Below are 23,532 nucleotides of genomic sequence, written 5' to 3'. Positions count from 1 at the left end.
TTTGTTGTTATCTTGTTTCTCTTTGATTTCATCTCCCATCCCATTTCATCTGTTGAGGTGGTTCAGCTCCAAAACACCCTCTTCTCTCTACTGTCTACTCACAAACAGAACACACTGTTCTCCTGTCCTTCCAGTTACAGATCAACTTAAGTATGTGAAAGTGAATGCTCCTAACTGATCTGGCCATCCTTCCTGTTTAATTTTTTCAACCCCTTTTTATTGGCTTCTATGCATTAGTGAAAATGCAAATGCAACATTGTTAGGATTTTCCTGAACAAATTCAGTGCAAAACTTGAGCAGTGCATATTTATATTTCATGTATTGGTTTCCAATGTAGAAAGTTTAATTACCTATGATGTCTACGTCTTGAGACGAGACTAGCTCAGGAAATGCCTTTTTGTTCTCAGCTTTCTTTGCTGAAGAATTTATTCCTCTGTCCTACTTCATAACTAACACGTTTTGTTACATTAATCAAGTGTTCGGGCACAGACCTCTTTAGTTTCTTACAATGTTTCACATGGTAAAAAATTGTAAAAGTATTTTATTTGTTCTGTCATTTCATGGTAACAAAACATGAAGTGAAAAAAATGTTGGGAGGTGAGTGAAAATAGGGTGGTGCAACACTATCTGACATGCACTTTTCTATTGTGCCCTTGTGTCAGAATTCTAAGACTTTAATTTAAATTATTGGAATTTTCAAACTATTTTTACAATATGAAAAAGAACACCTTTTGTCAGAGTTCCTTTGGGTAAGGAATTTGTGGGGGAAATTTGGATCAACATGTGACTGTGGATTTAAAATTTATAGTAGTAACTCTGTCACTCATTGATGCCTCTCAAAACATTTTTGGTTTGGGGAGTAAGTCTTCAGAAAAGCCAGTGAGCTTTCACTTCTTTATTTGACCCAATTCTAATTGGTCATTACAATTTCTTCTTGAAGTTCTGTTCACATGTTTTTCCACCCCTAAGTGTATTTCATCTGAAAGTATCTATTAATAACTTACCTATTAATAATTGTGTAATGTCATGTCTCACTAATTTTGATGCATATTTTCAACTGTGTTTCTTCAAAAACATTTTTTCCTATGAAAATTGTAGAGATAAGACACGAATAAATCTTTGTGCAAAGACTGCAGGAGATTAGCTGTCACACGAATTATAGAGTGCCTGTACCAGCCGTGTTTCAAGAAGGAAAATAGTAAATGTTTTGACAACATTATGCAACAAGTTTAATTTGAATGTCAAAAATTGGCATTACTGCGTCTTTAATTTTTTTGAAAACAAGATGACAAATAAGTTTCATTACATAATTTTAAATATTTTTTTTTAAATGTTATGTACGTGTCAAGAATTGGGTACAGTGCCATCGCTGACTGGAAAGTTGATGCTGAGGAAAAGGGTGGAAGATAGATGTAAACCTTCAACAGGCTTTTCTTTTCTCTGGGATGTCCTGAATTTATCAGTTCAGATATCTTTCAAAGCTTCATTTTATATAAAAATACTTAATTTTCACTCTCCAATTTTGTAGACTTTCAGCACTGATAACATGACAAAAGAAATTTTTGCTGTTGTAGTAGGCATTACAGTAATGGGGAAACTCATCTTAAAACATCCGTTTCCAGAGTGTGTGTTTCATTTCTCATGAAAACCTATGTGCAAAGTGACTGCTACACACCTTGTTTTGATTTCTGGTATGGGTGGAGTTTCATAACATCATTTAATTGCTTTAGTGAAAGAAAGGTTGATGAAAAAAGAAAATTGATCCCTCTTGCCTGCTAGAATGCCCGCTGTTCAAATTTTTGTCAAAGTGGTTTATTTACAAATGTTAAAGTACTAGAAAAAATTACTTGCTGTCACTATTTTTAAACATAAGAACACTACTCAAAAATATTTAGATAAAATTTTAATTTTTTCTTCCTTTTTCTAACTATAGAACCAACTTCATACCTTCAATGATGTGTGTAATAATGAGTCATTAGTTTCAGACACAGAAACGTAAGTAAGAACATTGTTATGAATATTTTAAGCGCGCTATATGATTGCAGTTCTTCTGTATTGTTGTTACAGATTATACACAGTGGGGAGTAGTGATAATCCAAGGCGTTTATTAGAAATACTCTAATCAGGGGGTTAATAAATAGTTTTAAATGGTAACTTCAAAATTATTTCTAAATGTTTCTGGATTTTTTACTATCTTAAAAGAAAGAGTCAAGGTAACCTTAAGAAAAATGTAGATACTGAAATAATAAATACCTATAACAGGCCATTATCTCCATTGTGATGTATAAATAAAGAACTAGCTAATTTATATCCAGGTAGTATTTTTGCCATCTTCTCGCTTCTTCTCATTATTTAGTTAACTAAGACATGTCTTGCCATCACTGGCTCCCGGTCTTGTTATTAGTTTTCCGCTGAGTCTGTGACGCTATGCTTTTAGAACTATTTATTTTTCTTTCTTCAGAGTCCTTATTTGTATAACTCAGGTGCGTTTAACAATTTTAACGGAGATTCCCATAAATCTTTGCGAACTTTCATGCGTGGGATTGTGTTCCAGTGAGGAAACGCATTGATTTTTGTAGTAACTCTAAACTTCATGGTAGAACTGTCTAGAATTTAGACAAAAATGTGTCCTTAGATAGCTGAAATAGCTGTTCTTTTGAAATAATAGGCAAAGTATTAAAAATCTGGGGTTTTTCTTGTGATATACTCTTTATGTTTATTCTGGGGTGTGATGTATTCTACATTTATCTTGGGGGTTGTATCCATGTGTGTGTATCTGTTTCACTACAGACACAAACTCTCCGCTATCTTTTGGTCATTAATGAGAAATCTGTTATGGCAGGGGTTGGCTTACTTTTCTGTCTGGGTATTTTTATTACAGATGTTTTTATTTTAACACCTGCTTGTTGAAATCTGGCAGCAGTCAAGACCACAATACTATAAATTTCATGTAAATAACTTGAATATTTTAAGTGAAATTTATGATAACAGGTTGACATTTTAAAAATAAAGAATCAGAATCTAGGGCAGTTTTGCTTTCATAAAGGTGTGAAAATACCTTGAGAATACAAAACAATTAACCACTCGTGATCAACTTTTTCCTGTCCTTTGTCACTAAATCAGTAGGTGAACATGAATCCATGCTATCCATTTATTTCAAAGTAAATTATGACCCAGAATGTCACACAAAAAATATTCTCATCAAGTATGACACATATCTTACTATGACCTGATGAAACCTGAATGTAATGTCGTTAAGCTCATATACATTTCCAAAAAATCACATTATTTTAATAAATTTAAGCACACATTTATTACTTTTAAAATATAATATTGATACCATACATACTTATATATAATTATTATTTATATATTTTGTGCTCTGGGAGGTGTTGGGTTTTTTCCAAAGCTTCTAGTTCTTTTAACAGTAAAAGTAAATACTACAGGAGCATAACACGTGGAGTATGTGAGGTGGCTTGGTGGGCTGGGGTATTCTGAATATTGTACTGCCAGGTTATGGTGTATTGTTACGCTGGGACTGTCAAACCTCAATTTTATCCATTTCTTCTCCTTCTTCCTTCATGTTGAAAATCTGAAACTGAGATGTTTCTTGGTTAGTTTATCTTCTGAAACATGTTGTGAATGAAATAGTTTTTAACTATTAGTAACTAATTAAGGCACGTTGTGAATGAAATAGTTTTTAACTATTAGTAACTAATTAAGGAATGTTAAGAAGTAGTTATTCCACCAGTTAAACCTAATAAAAAGCTGATCGATTTTCTGTATCAAATGTGAAAAAGGAAAGTTATCAACAGGGGAAGAAGAGAAGGGTGCTTAAATTTCCCTGCAGCGGGGCAGATGTACTACGCAAGAACATCGGAGTTATTTTAAAGCTGAAGGAAATTGTCAAATTCTCATTTGGGATATTACTTTCTTGGCAAGGGCATCTGTAAACAGCCTGTCATTTGAAAGGAATGCAGCATGAACAGAAGACCTTCTTTTCCACTTTTGTAGTATATGATTATTTTTTTTTTTATCTGAATTCTAGTCATTCTGGTGTTTTACCTGAAAAGTTGGGTACAAATCAGTATCAAGTATTGCTGCTCATCTGCAGATATCTTTTGAAATCATTGATTTCCAGCCAAATAATCACAAAAGGCTGGTCAGAAGGATGGGCAAAATGTCTCACTTTTACAGTTTGTTCAGTACAAAGCTTCCCTCTCATTAGAGACTCTGTTCATGAGAAATGTTTGGATGAGAAGGCACTTACGGAGTTGGCAGTGATTGAATGAGCACCAAAAGGAAAGCTTTTCATTCCTATTTTCTTTCCGTAGTGGAGAAAGGAAGTCTTGGAGATTTATTTTGTGCATTTGTAGCCTCTGCAGATTTATCAAAGGAAGATGTTTTGCATTATGTCTGGTCATCCCCATTATGTGTTTTGACTTTTCCAGATGCGTTTGGAACTGTCAACCTTTGGGATTTCTCCTTCTGTATCTTGATAAGGTGGGTTTGCAGGAGGCATCTTTTTTTTAAAAAAAAAAAAAGAGCTGTCAGTTAGTCCTAGCTCTTCCTATTTGTTTGGAAGTATCATCAGGATTTTTTAGCAAATATTTTGCAACAGTAACTTCCTACCTTTATCTACATGGTTGCAAATTTTTCCATGGTAGGAAAAAAGCTGAAGCATCTTCCATCTAAGAAAACACTGGATTTCACAATTTGCACTTGGAAGCAGCAGAAAGCTAAGAGAAATCTGGTTTTTAGCTCTAGGTATCTGAATGTCTTTTTAGATTTAGGTTACTTGACTGTCTTCTCTAGGGTTGAGGGTTTGTGGTGACTGAGTATGCATATTGTTCGGATGTGTGCAGTGTCTCAGTGACTCAACCCTCGGAGATGTACATTTAATTTAGCTATTCGTAGCTTTTGAGATGGAGTCAAATTCTTTGCAATCTAAGGTACTGAAGAGTGTGAAATCTATTGAACTAAAAATAACGAGGCTGATCAGAAGAGTGATTCCTAAAACTATTTTGCTGATGTTGGTTAGTGAAAAATGATCATGGCTTTCAGGGAGAGAATTACATTTTTTTTTTTTGTGTTCTGTTTGGACCACAAGAGGGAAAAGTGGTGTTTTTTCCTTAATGAGGACACTGTCAGCTTGTGGAAGTAACGTGTAAAGAGGTATTTTGTTTTGCTCTTCATTTGGCAGGCAGCCAAGAATTTGAGTTTCAGGATTCAGGTTGATGCTGAGACGACCTCCTGCCTCATTTAAGAACTTGATTTCCCTCACTTTAAAAGCTTCCTACAGTGTAATTTCAGGTGTCCAAAATTCCTTTCACCTCTGAACAGAAAGATCTGGACTATTTCTTCTCCTTTCTTTTCTCTCTCTTTCCTTATTTATTGAGGTACTGAACTGCAAGTTTTGTATTGCTTTTTCCCTTCACCGCTATTCTCTTAGCTCATATTAACTCTTGCTTTCTTAATTTTTATCTAAGCTCACCAACTGAATTTATGGCAGCATCATTTAAACGTCTCTTCCCCTTTCTCTATTCCACATTCCAGGGATCTTTTCCAGATTTTCTCTGAAAAAAAAGTATTACAATTTTCTACTCAGCTCACTAATGTTTCATTCTAGTGGCATACACCTTTCTAGTGGCATACACCGTAGTTTACTAAATGTTCAAGATTATGTCAGTGTGGTGATTTTGGAGCGTCAACTAAGAAAATGTGTGCTCATAAAAAAACCCCATGTGCTTGAATGTGTGTTGGGAAGGTGCCTGCTATATACTCTTTGCATTTCTGATCCTAAGTAGTTGAGATCAGTGTTTCCCATCCGCTGTTGTGTTGTAGATGCTATTTCAGTGATTTTGTCAAGAAATGTTAGGCTTCATCCTTTGCAAACAGCTCGTTATATTTCTACTTTTTTTCTTTTAAGGTTTTACATTCTGTTTTTCAGTGACGTTGCTGACTTGCTATTGTATTTCATCCAGTACTGAGCTGGTGTGTTTTTGTGGCTGCGTGGTGAATTGCGTTGGGAATTGACTGGTTGGATAAATAAGTTTTTCTTTGGAGGGGAGTTATTTTGCTGTGGGATTTGTTCCTGGATTTGGGTCATCATGTGGCTACCAAGTATTGCATCACAGCCTTAGCTTAAAATGTTTCTAGGACTTTAACCCAGTCCTCTTAGAGAGAGGCATTCTTTGACCTACCAGGAAAATGCATAAAGTGTAGTTTCCTTCCGGATAGTTCTATTTACAATAATGAACAAAATTCAAGCTCTGGTACTTGCCTTTTGTAAGTACAGGTCACAAACATGGGGTTATATCACAAGCAGCACAGCTTTCACTCTCTTCCCTGCAGTCTCATGGATTGCCTGGGGAAACTGATGTCAAATGTGCTTGAATTTCATCCCGTGGAAAAAAACAGTTATTTTTGACAGACGTGAATTGTCAGTGAATTTAAAAGTCTAGAGAGAAATTTATTAAATCTAGAGATCACGTGTAGATTTCCAGTGTGAGAAAGATTTAGAGACAATTAAACTAGAGTAGCTGTTCCCTTTTTCATTCTCTTCTCCTGCTTCCTCACCCACAACACAGACTCAGAGTATCAAGTCTTTAAATTACTTTTCCTCTTGCTATCCCAATTACAAAATCCATGAGAAATAGCTAATACATGTTATTACCAAGGTGAATGTTCCTACTACTAGGGTCTGTATGGCTTAGATATCTAACTTGTAAACCCGTCCTTTGTACTGCTACTTTTGTTTTAGAGGGAAAACCGGTATCTGTGCTTTGATCATAATGCATGTTTTTCACTCTCACTGTTTCTTTCAATATGAAGGAAGAAAATTTTCCTATAACCTTTTGAAGAACGTCTTCTAAAAAGAAAATTTGAGCATATTTTTACTGAAAATTAAGTTCTTGCTAAGTTGCTTGAATTCTGGTGATACCATATAGTAATAGTCATACAATAATTTGCAAATTGCTCTATGAAAAAATACTTTTGAACTATGAAAAAAAATAGTCATTATGAAAAAGAATTTAGCATAGCTAGAAATTGAAATGAAACCGTATTGAAAAATACTGAAAATTACACTTTAAATCTTCTAATAAAAAGTTGTTCTAGGTTGCCCTCCTTATTTGGGGCAACTCACGCTCAAGTTCATAAAAATTCACCGAGTTCTGTCTGCAATTTCTCAAAGCTATAGGGCTTTTGATAATTAATAAAGTAAAAATGGGATAAGTGACAATATACAAATTTAATCCATAGGTTCATTTATCCATAGGCTGGCAGTTTATTTTTATTTATATGAAGTTCTGGGGTTGCTTGTGTGTTAAGTTGTTTACTCTGTTTGAAAGTGAGGAAACATACCAAGGAGCTGGAAAAACACTCCTGAAATGGAAGTGTTTAGGGAACGTCAGACATTCTTCGTTTGCACTGAAATTAGATTTCTCTGGTGAATCCTTGTATCTGCTATCATAAATATATTTCTTAGTGTATTAGAGAACAAAATACTTAGTGGTGGTGATAACTTGGTCATTTTAAAAGGCAGTATATTTAGTGATTGGTGTGCCCTCAGCAAAACTTTCTGGGAGAAACAATTCTCTCAGGCAAACACAAAGGCTCCATTCTGCCTTTCACAAGGATCCTCTTGTTTTTGGTCATCCTCAACAAATCCATATCAAATGAATGTTTACCTTCAGAAATCTGAGATGTCATTTTATCACAGTAGAGCTCACCAGTAGGATAAAGAGTTTTTTACCACTGAGAATACATCTATTTAAAAAAGGCATTCCTTCAAAAGAATAATCCATTATTTCTCAGAAGAAAAATGTTGTGGACTAGAGATAGCGAACTGCCATACTCATTTAATAAATCTGTAAGAGAGTTTTTGTTCTTTGGAGTCAGCTAAAATGCAACATATGACTGCGGATACAATGTCCAATGGACATTGTGCCACTAGCAGAAGTATTGGGTTTAAAGAGACACACTGGGCAGTATGTCCTTTCATATTAACACCGTCCAGTGAATCTAGTAGTGTTCAGAAATTCAAATCCAAGAACAAACTAAGTGGTCCTGGAACAAAATCACCTCCATTGATTTACAACTCAGGTGTTAAGGCTTTTGCCTCTTATGGAGGACTATATGCAATGATTTTTTCACATTTCATAACTAGAAGTGATGAAGTTTCGTATCCATTCAGGTCTCCTGCATCTAATGGGTATATGTTCGCTCATGTGACCATATCTGTCTACCTTTTATATGTGCAAAATGCAAACTATGAGGCTTTCTGCTTATATTTTGGTCATGTAGCAGGAGCACTTCTGCCCACAGCAAGGGGATGCAGTGTAAGAAGGGCTGGGGGCCAATAGGCTGTAACTTCAACAAACTTTTTTGCAGGCTGCATTCAGTTTTCAGAGTGTGGGTTGAGCATTGGTGATTTAAGATGAGCTGTAATATCAAGTCTACCAGCTGTCTGACAAAGTGGAACCTAATAGAGCTATAGTCTCTTGAGCTATATGAGCAATGCCACTATGGTCACTTGTGCTTGGCAGCATGGAGGCAGGTGGATAGGAGCATTTTTTAGAGCTGCATTTGTTGCTTAAGGAGACTGGTAGCATATATTCAAATGAATCGTAAGTCTCTTTAGCTGTAAAATGTGCAAAATCACAGCTCGCTTTTGAAAAGGCCTTCAGATTTTGTTACAAATCCAAGCCCTGAATGAGTCTGTGATGTGCATGGTCCAAAGTTTGGTTTGGGGTAGGCGTCTTTGGGGTGTTGGTTGTGTTTTGGTTTTGTGTTGAAATGAGGCTGTAGGAAGTGAAGTAGATCTGGATTTAATGGAACAGACCTGGCTTATCTTTTTTATCCCTCTTTGAGCAGATACCCTGTCAAACTGACTTTACAGTATGAGAACTAAGTCATAATAAGATGTAAAGTATACTGTTGCTAAATTGTTGCGCTTTGCAAGCCCATCATTACTTAAGTGTTAGGGGGCATTATCTTTTTTGAACAATAAAAGAATATTTGGTTCCCCATGTCCTGGAATTGGAATAGAAGAGGACAGTATAGGAGTTGTGTGTGTTGAGTAATATGAACTGTGCTGAGTTCATCCACAGGGATCAGGCAGTTTGAAACAATTGAAGAACTGGCAATATGCTCCGGAACAATGAATCCTGTTTGGAAAACCTTTTTACCTAAAGAATCTTGTTTTCTTATTGTGGATAATAAAGATTGGCAATCCTGGAATTTTAATAGTGACCATAAATGTGACACAGATAGCAGTGGTAAAAAGAATTCTTCCTGTAGCCCTCTAAGACACCCCCTCCCTCCCATCCTCTCCTCCTTGTGAAACAGAGCGCTTTTATTCCAGGGCCGTTTAAACTACAGGCTGTGCTTTAAATACTGTGATATCCTCTAATTGCTTCTGGTGCCAAAATCTGGGTAAACAAACGTTTGCTTGAAGGGAAGGAATAAAAAGGAGCTTATGCAGTAGTTTCCAGACAGGGCAGTGCTTTCTGGAAGTTCAACTTTTGTTTTGGAAAATTCAATTTCCTTGTCCTGTTCTGTTCGAATGTTTGCTTATGGATTGGCAGTGGGTAAAGTTCCCTATTGTTATGGATGAAACAAAATGAGAATTTTGAAGTATCTGTATGCTACGTGTGTGTAAGTATGACCATGTAAAACACAGGTTTTTAAAGCTATGTGAGTTTCTATTTATGCGAGAGAATCTAAAACCCATTTAAGTGGTTTTAAAAAATAATTTCTACTGGTCCCACCTTTAGCTATATTTATGAATTCAATAGTTCTGGAATTTCATTATAAACTTGGGCTAAATAGCAATGTTTATCAAAATCTTGCCTGTGTGGTCTTTGAAAGTGGTCTGCAGGTGGTCTGTTGAGCTCTATTAACTAATGAAATTGGTAGAGTTGTTGGTTACCTGTTTGCTAATGATCCAGAGGGGTGAGTGGGAAATGTTGGTAATTGGCATTAGTCCTCCAGCCAAAGAAAAAATACAGAAGTCATTTATTTCCTGCCTGGATGAATGAATGTTGAGTATGCTTTGTATTCAGAAAAGTTTCTCTATGCTTAGTACAATTACAGATACTAATTTGAAAAATGTGCTGTGCTGGGGAAGAGCACAATGTACATATTACAGGCAAATAATTTTACATATGTTTCCATTCTTTTTTCATCTCTAGGTCAATTGCAAAAGAGCTTGCAGACTGGCTTATCAGCAACAATGTAGTTGAGCACATTTTTGGACCAAATTTACATATTGAGGTTTGTAGAAAATTATTATTATTTTTAGTATAAACGTGGAGGGGTAATTTCTTGTTCTAGTAAATTTTTCCTCAATATGTTCTCACTTTGCAGATCATCAAACAGTGCCAAGTGATTCTGAATTTTCTTGCAGCTGAAGGGAGACTTAGTACTCAACATATAGACTGTATTTGGGCTGCAGCACAGGTATATATACAATTTTTATAATTGCAGGAGTGATAAAAAAACAAACCAGAAAATGGCGAGTTTATTTTGTTTTATATTCATAAAGCTGAGTTTCTTACTTTTTCTTGTCTGTCTGAGTGTTTTGCTGACCAAAATTTTAAGTTAGGTAACTGCCACAATTACTGTTTTTCATTAGATGAAAGAATTCACTTTTATACAAAAAAAAAAAAAAAAGAAGTTGTATGGCAAAGACATAGTGTATTCACTAAGAACAGGGATGAAAATTGTAGGGTAGATGTAATATTTTTACTATTATGCTAAATTGCCTTGCTTCTATGTATTGTAGCTTCCATTTCTGTTACTCCTGGTGGGAACAATCAGGTGAAAATTGTGGCAGTGAAGTTTACAGCTGTGCTACAGTGCTGGTGTTAAAATCTATAGAAGGCACTGAGATTTTGGCTTTTGCTTGGTAAAACTGGAGACTCTGAAAGGCTTTTTTTCTTCAGAAAGATATATTTGTTTTAATAGATTGCTCTGACTTTTATTTTACGTTGTGAATTTTTTTATTCTGGGGATTTGAATACAATAGACATTTTTATTTCCTGTTGTGGAAACTGGTTTTCTATTATTTCATTCTGCCTTTATTATAAAAAAAAACCAACTACCCCAATCGTTTGCTCCCCCAACAAACCCAGAAGAAACCCTCAAAGTTTCAGTGTCAATTTTTCTGAAAAATACACTCAAAATGAAGGTCGGAGAAATAAAATTGATTTTTTTAAACAGGTATAGGGAACATACATTTATACAAGTTAGAATTTGAAGGTTTTTTTCTTTAATGTGTTCGGTATTTCTCTATAATTTGTTTCAATCAAATACTGCTGTACACAGATTCTGAAACCTCTGCACACCATTGTCATTATAACATGCAGCTGGTATGTTAATAAATGCTCATTATAACAATATTCACTCTAATAGGATCCAACAACTTTCTGTATCAGAGTAATTGATAATTACTTATTTCACTTACGTTTTTAAAGCAATATTTTGTCTTCCCTGATGTTTTCACATATACAGTAACTCACACTAGTGTTAGACCTCTGGATTTTTTTCTATCTTTATACTACTTTAAGAACTTAGTAGAATCACCCAAATGTGATAATTCTTTTACAGCTCACATGTTCATTTTGACATATTGACATTAGAATATATATTAGAATTAAGTATGTCCTTATTACTTCCTGTAAAAGGTTTAAAGCTCTAATGTTGTTTAAAAGGCTGACACCTTTAGACTAAAAGAATAGAAGGCCTTAAAGAATACATTTTCCACTTTTTAAACTAACTTTTTGACAAAAATTTATCTTCTCTGAGTTGAAGCAGGTATCTCAAGATGTTTAAATGTATCCTTGTATAGGAGACCCACATAATTTCATTCCAGTTTGAGTCCTGGGAAAGATGGCCTGTACCCCATATACTGCTGAAACGGATGTTTTATATGCCAGGAAGGCAAAATAAAATAAATAAAGAATGAAAAAACCCCTTTTGAGGTGCATTAAGAATGTTTTTTCTAGAACCTTTCTGTAACCGTTATTTTATTTTTTGAATATCAACATCCTTACAAACATAATGAGACCCTTTGAGTGACTATGAAAAGAAGCATTTAACCTAAGAGGAAGCATCTAGGAGCATTGTCACTTTAATTGTGTAAATACAGTAGTTAGCTGAACACATTGGCATAATTTTTGACATCCATTACTGGAAAGACAAAAGAATTATAAATAAACCTCATACAGTTCACACAGTCTGTTTTCTCGTATTAACCTGTAATGTCTTTATTTGTATTTACCACTGCTAATAAGATAATCATTACAAATATTATTTCCCTCAGGATTTAGCATATAAATAAATATTTTAAACTTATATTGAAGATAAAATGCAAAATAAAGTTCCAGTTCTTCCTTTCACCAGATCTCTTAGAACTAGAACTAAGGAAGATATTGTAACATTTGATTTCACTAAACTTTACAAGCTTTACAATATAAAGATTAAGGTTAGTCAACATTGCAAGTCTGATGTAGTTAGGAAATGCTGTACAAGTGCTTCCTGAGAATTTGTGCAAAGACATTGTTTAATTGCTGCCATTTTATGAATCTTTGAATTTTTAAAAAAAGTTTATTTTGCTGTTCCTGTTATCTTCTCTGTTTGTTTGTACTTTGTAGCTAAAGCATTGCAGTCGTTACATACATGACCTGTTTCCTTCTTTGATCAAAAACTTGGACCCTGTCCCACTTAGACATCTTCTTAACCTAGTCTCAACTCTTCATCCCAGTGCTCACACTGAACAGGTAAAGACAAGGTGAACAACGTCACTGTAACGAGAAAAGAAATTTTGTTAGTGTATTAAACAAGCATTATGGATTTGTCTTTGTCTTTCTAAAGGAATGCATGTAAAGGTGATACTAAGGTGTAAGAGAGGAAACTAGATGAGTAAAGTCATGTTTCTTCAAGTAGGCCTTTTCTGGCCTTTGAATTACAGTCTTTTTCAGAGATTTTTTTGAAGACTGCATAACCACCAATAGAAGATTTTAACTTCATGTCTGAAGTCAAAAGGTGTTTCACACAACGTTATTTTGTGCATTTGTTTATTTTGATGAACTGTAGCATCGGCATATTGAAAGATTAGCAGTGGATCTTTGCATACAAAGCCTACTCTTCTGAATGACACTCTTGTCTGATTTTGTTTATAGACTTTGTATTTGGCATCAATGCTTATAAAAGCACTGTGGAATAACGCACTAGCAGCTAAGGCTCAGCTGTCAAAACAAAGCTCTTTTGCATCGTTACTGAGTACCAATCTACCCATGGGAAACAAAAAAGGTATGTGGTTTTCCAATAGATCTGGTAGTTAATATTTTAATTTTCATAGTCTTCTTGTTGACTTTCGACAAAAAGGATGTATAGAACTTTTTACTTGACTATTTTTAAAAATTGTCACATTGACATATTTTTCAAGCAGAAGTTGAGGATAAAGACAAAAGCATTTAAACTTTGTGAGCTCATTTGGAAAGTTTTTCATTTCAGATAAATTCTGTTTGTATATCTAAAGTGGTACGTATTTTCTGTTATTCTTTTTTTATTTATTCAGAGGATGGTCCATACCTCATCAGTTAATTTATTTTTGTTCTGCTGAACATCTGTAACTTACATAGCTAGATAAAATTTTACAGAAGCTTTTCCAGTTTTTGCCTAGTTTTTGATATTACCTGCTATTTCTGGGTTTGTGGGGTTTTTTTTGACTTGACTGTATATTTCCCCACAGTCATTACTAAAGGTGCTGACAAGCAATTTTACTGTAGTTTCCGTTTCTTTTCCTACTGCTGATTTTTATGAATCATGGATAACTATATGCTGACAAAAAGATTTTTAGTCACTTATTTTTCCATCCTGCTTTTTTCCTTCAGAAGAAGAGGAGCTCAGAAGAGCAGCCCCTTCACCTTGTAAGTATAGTTTTAGAAGTTCACCACAATCTGATATGCTTGATACTACAGTGTTTTTCTACAGCTATTGAATTTGAACAGAAGAACTAGTGAAAGTTTGAAATTATGTCTTTATGAGAAGTCAAATGAGAATTTGATTTCATGTAGAATCTAGTGAATTCATAAAGATGTGCTATATACTGGCAAGAAGAGACATCAGAATATAAATTCTGTAGTAAAACGCTCAATGTTCTAAAAAGAGTTTTTAGAGTTTAGGTACATAAATTGTTTGAGTTATGTCCCTTGCTCAGCTACTGGCAGAAAGAATGCTGTTGAGTTCAACATTTGAAGCAGATTTATGTAATGCTGTTACATTTCAATTAATATATATCACAAAGTAACTGGGAAATGTGGGTTTGAACTAGGGTCACCAGCAGCCAGTCCTCAAAGTAGTGACAACAGTGACACCCATCAGAGTGGAGGCAGTGATATTGAAATGGAAGAACAGCTTATTAACAGAACAAAACATGTACAGCAGCGACTTTCAGATACAGAGGTAAGAGTGTAAATCTTAGTCTCTGAATTTTGTTACTGAGTTGCCTATTATTAGCTATGGAAATAATTTTTTTCTGTAATAATTTCAAAACCTGAACAGGTACATAGCACGTATGCTTACCTGCAGCAGGATAGTGGATAGCTAGAATCTTTGTGTTCTGTGCGGTTTACATAGAATATATTGTACCTTGCCTATGAACAGCTGTCCTACAAAAAACCACCTCAAACAAATGGATTCCTGCATTTAAATTGTATTTCAGCAGGATTAATCTCTTAGTAAGGGAACACATGAGATGTTCTTTATGTGTCACCCTGTCACTCTATGTATGTGCAAAGCCTGTAAATACAAACCTGTTACGAATAAGGTAATGCAAAAATTAATTATTAATTATTAAATTATTAAATCTGAATCTTGCTCAGAGCATTTTGTCACTGGCAACCAAACTGAAAAAGAACGAATGAAAATTTGTGGATTTGTCACATTTCCTCATAAATGAAGAATGGCATTTGAATGATGATGATGTTGATTTTGTCTTTTCAGTGGTGGTTTATTTTTCCACCAATCTTAAAAAAAATAATAATAATTTCAGGAATCCATGCAAGGAAGCTCTGATGAGACAGCCAACAGCGGTGAGGATGGCAGTAGTGGTCCTGGTAGTAGCAGTGGCCACAGTGATGGATCCAGTAATGAGGCCAACTCAAGTCATGCAAGCCAGTCTGCTGGAAGCCCTGGCAGCGAGGTGCAGTCTGAAGACATTGCAGATATTGAAGCTCTCAAAGAGGAGGAGGACGAAGAGGAAGAAGATAGGAGTCATAATCCTCAGAAAAGCAGTAGGAGCACAGATCTACGAAGCAGGAAACTGGAATCACAAGCAGGCATTTGTCTGGGAGATTCACAAGGGGCATCGGAGAGGAGTGGTGCAAATAATGGGGCAGGAAAGGACCATGTTTTTAACGCTGACTCTGTCACACCGGTGGATAATCGAATCAGAATGCTAGATGCTTGTTCTCATGCTGAGGACACAGAGCATGATATGACAGGGGAAATGAGCACTGCTCACATTTCACAAGGGTCTCAAGATTCCTGTATAACTCACACAGGGGACTTCCTTGGGGAAACTATTGGAAACGAGTTATTTAACTGTAGACAGTTCATTGGGCCACAGCATCACCACCACCACCATCACCACCACCACCACCATGATGGGTAGGTAGCTTGACATTTATTCTGATTCCTTCTATAACGGAAATAAAAACGGTAGCAAATTACTCAGTTTGGGCAGAAACTTGTATTGTCATTTTGCTATAGTTCAGAGTAGTTTTGTCTAACAGAGATGATAGTTATGGCAGGTAGTTACATAGGGATCTGTTTTGTTAACATCCAATAAAAGGGGTTTTTTAAGTTTTTCTGTTGAATAAATATGAAAACATTTAATAAAGTGTTTAAATTGTTCTGGAAAATGCTGTATTTACTTAACGTTAAAGAAGTCAACACAGTTGTCATGGTAGTGAGACCTTCAGTTTTTCTCCAATTTTTTTTCAAATTGATATGAAGGTCGGCTGTTCAGATAGATGATTGGTCTTGACTTCAGCTTTAGGGAGGTATATACTCCCTTCTAGTCTGCTATAAACAATGTTCTCTTTGATATTGTCCATTCTAATGTGCTTCTTTTACAGGCATATGGTAGATGATATGTTAAGTGCAGATGATGTCAGTTGCAGTAGTTCCCAAGTCAGTGCAAAATCAGAGAAAAACATGGCTGATTTTGACGGGGAAGAGTCTGGCTGCGAAGAAGAGCTTGTACAGATTAATTCACATGCTGAGCTAACGTCTCATCTTCAGCAGCACCTTCCTAACCTTGCCTCTATCTATCATGAACATCTTAGTCAAGGTAAGAGCAATAAAAAGAAAACAGAAGAACGTTGTACTCAAATTTATATTTGAATTTATTTTGAATTAGTCTCCAATAATGAAAATAATCAAATTATTTTAACCATACATGTGTATTTGCCCAAAGAAACCATGGTGCCTACTGAGATTTTACTACTTTTCCAAGAGTTTCATTTTTGTATCACGTTAGATATAGCTGTGTTTACCTTCTTCAAATATTTTTCCCCCATTTATGTTGGAGCTCTTAAAGGAAGTTAAAACAAATAAAGGCATTGAAGATCCCAGCAAATGTGTTTTTTTCTAATCAGTTATTACAGTAAAGAGGAATGTGGTACTGAAATGTAAGATTATTTTTTTTCTCTCTGAAACCTTATGCCATTTTTCTTTTGGTGGGTGGATCTTATTTTGATTCTGTACATTTGTCATCTTAAATGAATTAACCATAATGGGCTGTACAGAGGATAATTTTGGAAACATGAGTTAAAATATAACTTGATATCTTGGAGAACTTGCCTTAAAGGGCATTTTATGCTATTTCATCTTACACTGCCAAATCTTCTAGTTTACTTCAGGGTGCAATTTAAGATGCTACTAAAAGACTTCTCAAGAATTATATCATCTTTCCATATTCTATTGTGGCAGCTTTACTTTCTGTGTTATCCTTCTTTTATATATAATGGAGGGTATGGTTAGTGAAGGTTTGACTTTTTTCTTCACTGGTCTGGCAGAACCAAGTTTGCTGTCTTCCAGCAGACCGTAAAACCAGTACATATCTTTTCCTGAAACACAGTTGAGTAAAAAGTGTCTTTTTCCTTTAGGTTTAACGTTTCTTGTTGTGTGGAACAGAATTATAATTTCAGCCTGACATTGAAAATTGGAAAGGATTTTTCTTCTACACTGGAGTTGAATAAACCACTAAAACTTTGTAGTTAAAACATGCTGTAAATCAGCATATTTTTTCAATATTTTCCATAGATATTACACATCTTACTGAGGATCCAAATTGTTGTTTGAACACGAGGCCTTCAGTTCAGGTTATTTTTGACACCCCTAGTTTTGCACGTGCAAATAATTACAGTGTTCTGCACGCAATCTAAATTTTCTCCTTGACTTTGCTGTTACATGAAAATAGTATCAAACAGTAGATAAATGAATGGTGCCAGCTGTGACCACACAGAAGAAGGAAAATGTCTATCAGTATTTATGAAAACATGATGAGTTTCTGAAATCATGCACTTTGATACTCTGTTGTATATAAAAAATGGTGTTTGTTTTTCTTTTTTGTTTAGTTAGATATAGGAGATCATGCAGGATGAGGGGAATTGATTGAAATGTGCTTCTTTCTTGCTTTCCACCCATGGCAGTTATAAAGATACCTCCCTTTGGACCACAACACTACAGAAAGACTTAAGAAATACTTTAATTACACTATGAATTAAATCTAATGTAATTAAACAAGAATGGCACCTGCTTCTGCAGTTCTTAAGTGCTGTTTTTATTGTACTTTGCCATTAGACAAAAACAGTGTAAATATTGGCTTAACTGTCCTATGGACTTCTTGTACGGTCATAACGTTTTGTCTTCTTTTAAGAACCCATATGTGGAAAAAGACTGTGATTCCAATGGTGTTGTATGCACTTTAAAATAACCAAGTTTACAGATAAAGCATGTTGTTGTTCATGCACTTAGGGGAATAATGTTCAGATTAGATAGTTCCTTTTATTTATTCAATAACGGTCTTTATATTTTGTTCAGGACCAGCAGTTCATAAACATCAATATAATAGCAATGCGGTGACGGACATTAATTTGGATAATGTTTGTAAGAAAGGAAATACCCTTTTGTGGGATCTGGTCCAGGATGAAGATGCAGTAAGTTGAATACCAGAAAATAATATCTTTTTTAAAGAAAATAAATATATACTATTCAGTGACCTTTCTTTCTACTTGCTGTAGATTCATCTCTCTGAAGGGTTAATAAATGAAGCAGAGAAGCTGCTCTGTTCTTTAGTGTGCTGGTTCACTGACAGACAGATTCGAATGAGATTTATTGAAGGCTGCTTAGAAAATTTAGCAAACAACAGGTAACTTAAATCATAAATTATCTGTTTTTACATTTATCTATTTTTGCAACGTATAGGAAATCCAAGTTGACTATAACAGTTATTTAACTTTACAGGAAGGCAAGTCAAACCAGACAAACGCAAAAGTATAAAAGTAGTTTCCAAGGTGTTATGGATGTATCTGATGTTCCATTTTTCTATTCTATCAGTATCCTGAATTTCTCATCTTGTTGCATTTGTTCTTCCTTCTGCCAGAGGTTACTGCCTTCCTGCCAGTTGGTAAAATTGGGTCTACATCTTAGCCAGTTGAGTGCAAGGTCAGGTGCCTTAGTATAAGCATTTTGAATTGAATATTTAGATTTTACATGCAAGTGGCTGAGGAACAGGCTCATTCTTTTCCACCAAGTCTGTTGTGGGGTCTAATTTCTGTGAAGAAGCAGTTGGAGGTTGAAGTAATACCTTGACCTCAGGTAACTTGTTTTAATGCTGGCCAAAGCTGTGAGATTGCAAAGTTTGAAGACTGGCAAAAGTGGAATTTATTTTGTTGATGCAACCAGTCAACTGCTGGACATCACCTGCAGTATTATGTTACCTTTTTGCTAAGAACTGTATTTGTGAGATGAGTTACAAGTATACTGAAATACTAATTAGTAAAAGAAATGTGAAGATATTTATCAGTGATACGAAAGTTCGGTTAGTTATATGCAGTTTATGCGCTTCTTGAGTTTTCCTAGTAGTTATTTTACAGTACACATCTACTTGTGTCTATAGAGTTTGAGGCGGACTTATTTCTGCTGTCATCTGTTTGTAGAAAAAAAATACTAATTTTGCGGAAATTTCAAAAGATAAGTACTACAAAACTCAAAAATAAGAATTTCTCTTTTGAAACGTAAACAATTTTTAATAAGAAAAATGTATACTGTTTTGTATACAGTGTGTCCAAGGTATTGCATGTAAAGAATTTGAGGTATATCTAGTTCAGATTCAGAAAACTAATTGGCTGACATGATGGTAAAATTCACACAGTTATTTCCAGTGCTTTCAGTTAGCTTGTTTGCTCCCTGAACCCAAGCTTCTCAAGGTAGTTTTAAAATTGACTATTTTAATTTTGTAACAATCATATATTGTCATCATTTCTCTCTTTCTCCTTTAGATCAGTAGTAGTTTCACTTCGTCTTCTTCCAAAGCTCTTTGGTACATTTCAGCAGTTTGGGAGCAGTTATGATACACACTGGATAACAATGTAAGTAGCACCCTGTCCCCAGCAGACTAAACGAAGAGAAGTGATGGCATGTAGGGACTGCTGCAAGACTTGCTACTTCAGTGTGGTCCAAATTAATAATGACCTAAGGTTATCATCTGTCTGTTGTCTGGCCTAGTTACATGAGCTTGTCTAATCACTCAGGCCTAGATTTCTTCATAATACACACTACTGTCATAACTGAGATGATGTGTTTGTTTTTTTTTTTTTAAACACACACCCGCCCCCTGCTTTTAAATCCCAAATGACTTGCAAACAGGACTAGACATCCAGTAATAGTATATTGTAAAAGGTTGTAATATCTTGATGTTATGTCATTCTGTTCTGATTGTAGATTCAATGCTTCTCAGTAATAAAAAATTTGGTTTATAAGAAAACCTTTGAAATGTGAAATTATATCGTATAGCATTCTGTACTAGAACAAACTATATAACTAGCTGATCTAACTGTAGAGAACTGACTACTGGAGTTTCTGGGAAAGATTACAGCAATTTTCAGCAATTTTTGTTGGCCTTTTTGACATGACATTTAAATATATTCCCAGTTCTGAGTTTTGGTTTAGACTTTTTCTGAATTAGGGCCTTTAGGAAAAGTTTTCCTGGTCTCAAAGGGGAGTGTTCTGTCAGTCCTATGCCTGAAAATAACAACATTGTGGAGCCTTATGGATGACAAGGAAGAAGAGAGTACTGTACTGGAAAATACTCCTGAATTCATGGTAGATGGAAAATTGAATATTTGCTGTGGTTTAGATGTCTAATTTCTGTAGTTTTTCTGATCTTTTTAAGCAAATCGTAATACTTTCTGCCCTTTAAATTGACACAGGTGGGCAGAGAAGGAACTTAATATGATGAAACTTTTCTTTGATAATTTGGTACACTACATTCAGGCAGTCAGGGAAGGACGACATAAACATGCATTGTAAGTACACAACTGACTTTGAGTGATGTTTTATGTTTTTAAACATTTCTGCTCTGCTTCTGGTGCTTCTGATGTGTTCTTACAAGTAAATACTTTCTATAGGGACATTACATGCTTAGGGAGACAAAGGTCTGTAAAAACAATAACACTTTAAATAGCTTTCTTTTCCTTAAAAAACCCATGCAGCTACTTTCCCGTCATTTCTGTTAGACGTTATGTTGAATATTTGTTTACAAATAAAACACAAAGATTTTATATATTCAAATCAATCTAAAGTGATTTCCTATAATAAAATTATTCAGATGTTTTAGTTGTAAAATCTGTTACCTTTGCAGTAGTTTTTTTCTGTTTAACACATTCATCCGCACTTTCCAATCTGTATGATTAAAATTAGGTGTATATACACAAGTGATACAATTCCTAGCTTCTGGATCCCAGGGGAATAGACTATTCTGGTTTTGACAGATGTCAAAGTCAGTGTATAAATATGAGCTTCCACAATTGAAAAATGTTGCTATTTGTGGGTGAAATTTTTACTTCATCACACACCTTTTTATTGGACATTGCTCTAGTGAGAAATTACTTCAAAAGCTGTTGGAAAGTGGGATGAATTGCTTTAAATTCAGGCCAAACAATGCGTTGTTCTGCTCCTTGGACCATTAAGCTTTTACCTTATAAATAGCAATAAAGTTAATATTTTTATGTATGTTATGAAAATATTTTTATTAAAAGTATGTATCAGCTGGAGTCGGAAATTCAGTGTAGAAATAGCAGCATTTTACAAGTTAGGGAAAGAATTAAGGTCAGGTCCTGCAAGGTGCTAATGACAAAGTGCTGCACTTGAATTGGACTGTACGCCAAAGCCCCCCACTTACATTCCTCCAAAACCAACAAAAAAAGAACTGTACCTTGTAATGACTAGTGTGTCATTCCACTTGTTTGGTGTGGTTCTGTAATGTGAACAACTGGACTATAGACTATATACTGAACTAGAAGTTCAGAAAGAAACTTATAAGAAGAAAATTATTTATGCTTTTAAGAGGTATGTGTATGAGTGGGGAAAAAAGTTATGACAATAAACAATTAAATAAACTTCTGGTTTTGTACAAATTTAAATTTTAGATACAGCCATAGTGCAGAAGTTCAGGTTCGTCTTCAATTCCTGACATGTGTGTTTTCAACGCTAGGATCACCAGATCATTTCAGTAAGTATTTGAGGTTACCTTATCAGAGAGGCACCTCATAGTAAGGCTCACATAATTCTTAATAATCAATATTGACTTAAATAAATATATTTTAAACAGATACAGTTTTAAATAATTTCATACTGTTTCAAAAGAAGATTTTTTGACGAAAGCACAGAACCAACATTGGAGTTTAGATTCTATTGCAATTCTGTGAGAAAAAAAATTTATGTTCTCTGTGCTTCAGTTTCTCTAGATACTAGGATTGTAGTAATTACTGAAGTGAAGATAATGTATTCTGGTTTTGTGGTTTTGGTTCATGTCCATAATGTTCCCAGAGATCTCTTACTGGTGTGCACTGTAAATAAGTTGTGATACCCAACAGGAACATTTCTCCATATTTTAATACTGTCAGAAATTGCTTTACACTCCCTGTAGGGTCTTTTGCAGAAGTGGTACTCTGTATGATAGTTGATCTGTACAGAGGTTTAAAAATAGAAATTTTTTGGTGTGGCTGATGGAATTTGAAGTTAAACATAACTTTCTGTTGCTTTAGTAACCCTTGCTGACTTTCCCTTCCATAAATTGTTTTGGCCACTCTCTTCTTGAGCCCTTGTAAACTAATAGCCTTCAGTGTTGTCTCAGTATCAGCTCTATATGGAGTTTCACTTGACTGTATATTGAGGGCATTTGTTAAAATGACTGAAGGGAGGAGTCATTTGGGTAGTCTCATTATAGGTAGTGAAAGTTGGTGCACGATGCATGGCTCGTCCCTCTGCTCATTAGAGTAGAGTACAGGAAGGAAGGGAGAGTATCTGTAGCCAAGAGGAAAAAAACTTGTAATGCTGTATTTGCTATTGTTGATAGAATAGCCACAGTTCTTTTTAAAGACATTTGTTTGGATCGCAGATTTTATATGCCAACTAAGAAAATAAACCTACAGTTTTCTTGAAAGGAGTAACAGTGAAATAGTTGCAGAGACACTGTTTTCAGCCACAGTCTCAATATCCAGCTCAAAGCTGTACTCTAGGTTGTGTCCAGTAATTACTTGTGAACTGAGAAACAACCTGCGGTTTGGTACGAGATCTCAGGTCAGCCCACGCTACGCATTGGTTTAGTGACAACTGACAGCACTAATGACCAAAAACTGTAGCTGATCGCCAGCTCTGAAAGTGGAAAAGTATGACAATCTATTTTGATTTTTTCTGTATGTGTTCTTGGGATTTGTAGAATATTGCTACATATTTGATGTTATAAAGGAGTAGTTAAAAATACTTTGCTAATTTTAGGGTTGAGTTTAGAACAAGTGGACATACTGTGGCACTGCTTAGTAGAAGATTCTGAATGTTATGATGATGCACTACACTGGTTTTTAAACCAAGTACGAAGTAAAGATCAGCATGCTATGGGCATGGAGACGTACAAACATCTTTTTTTGGAAAAGGTATGTAGAGAGCTAATTGCAACCTTATTAATTCCAATAAAAGTGTTTCTTTCCATATCAGCACTATTTAACGTATTTAAAAGTGTTTCTATGAAGTGTGTGTTCAGGAGTCTGGGAGGGCCCCATTGTCATGCAATGATTTTTCTGTGCTTGGAGGGAAGAGGAGAAGGAATTAACATGAATTATTTTCGCACTGGTATTTACTTGAGTGTTTCTTTTCAGGTGGCCTGTGTGTTGTATTCAAAGTTACATAGTTCTTCCTTTCAATTTGAAAAAAAGGCCACCCAAAACTGTAATTTCA

The 23,532-nt window shown here is 35.0% G+C and overlaps 1 protein-coding gene across 1 annotated transcript in view; it reads left to right on the top strand.

Annotated features, from left to right (window-relative positions):
• USP34 (ubiquitin specific peptidase 34) overlaps window positions 1-23,532 on the top strand; it is a 116,863-nt gene that overhangs the window by 26,898 nt on the left and 66,433 nt on the right. The window contains exons 9-23 of the mRNA XM_074150834.1: window positions 1,934-1,995; window positions 10,197-10,278; window positions 10,372-10,464; window positions 12,660-12,785; window positions 13,188-13,317; window positions 13,902-13,937; window positions 14,342-14,472; window positions 15,062-15,678; window positions 16,149-16,363; window positions 18,118-18,233; window positions 18,318-18,445; window positions 19,578-19,667; window positions 20,508-20,603; window positions 21,726-21,808; window positions 23,077-23,231. Of these exons, the coding sequence (XP_074006935.1) occupies window positions 1,934-1,995; window positions 10,197-10,278; window positions 10,372-10,464; window positions 12,660-12,785; window positions 13,188-13,317; window positions 13,902-13,937; window positions 14,342-14,472; window positions 15,062-15,678; window positions 16,149-16,363; window positions 18,118-18,233; window positions 18,318-18,445; window positions 19,578-19,667; window positions 20,508-20,603; window positions 21,726-21,808; window positions 23,077-23,231 (2,160 nt within the window). The remainder of the gene's footprint in view (window positions 1-1,933; window positions 1,996-10,196; window positions 10,279-10,371; window positions 10,465-12,659; window positions 12,786-13,187; window positions 13,318-13,901; window positions 13,938-14,341; window positions 14,473-15,061; window positions 15,679-16,148; window positions 16,364-18,117; window positions 18,234-18,317; window positions 18,446-19,577; window positions 19,668-20,507; window positions 20,604-21,725; window positions 21,809-23,076; window positions 23,232-23,532) is intronic.

Source organism: Numenius arquata, chromosome 7 (genome assembly GCF_964106895.1).
Source record: "Numenius arquata chromosome 7, bNumArq3.hap1.1, whole genome shotgun sequence".
Lineage (NCBI taxonomy): Eukaryota > Metazoa > Chordata > Aves > Charadriiformes > Scolopacidae > Numenius > Numenius arquata.
This window is presented reverse-complemented; position numbering and strand designations above follow the sequence as displayed.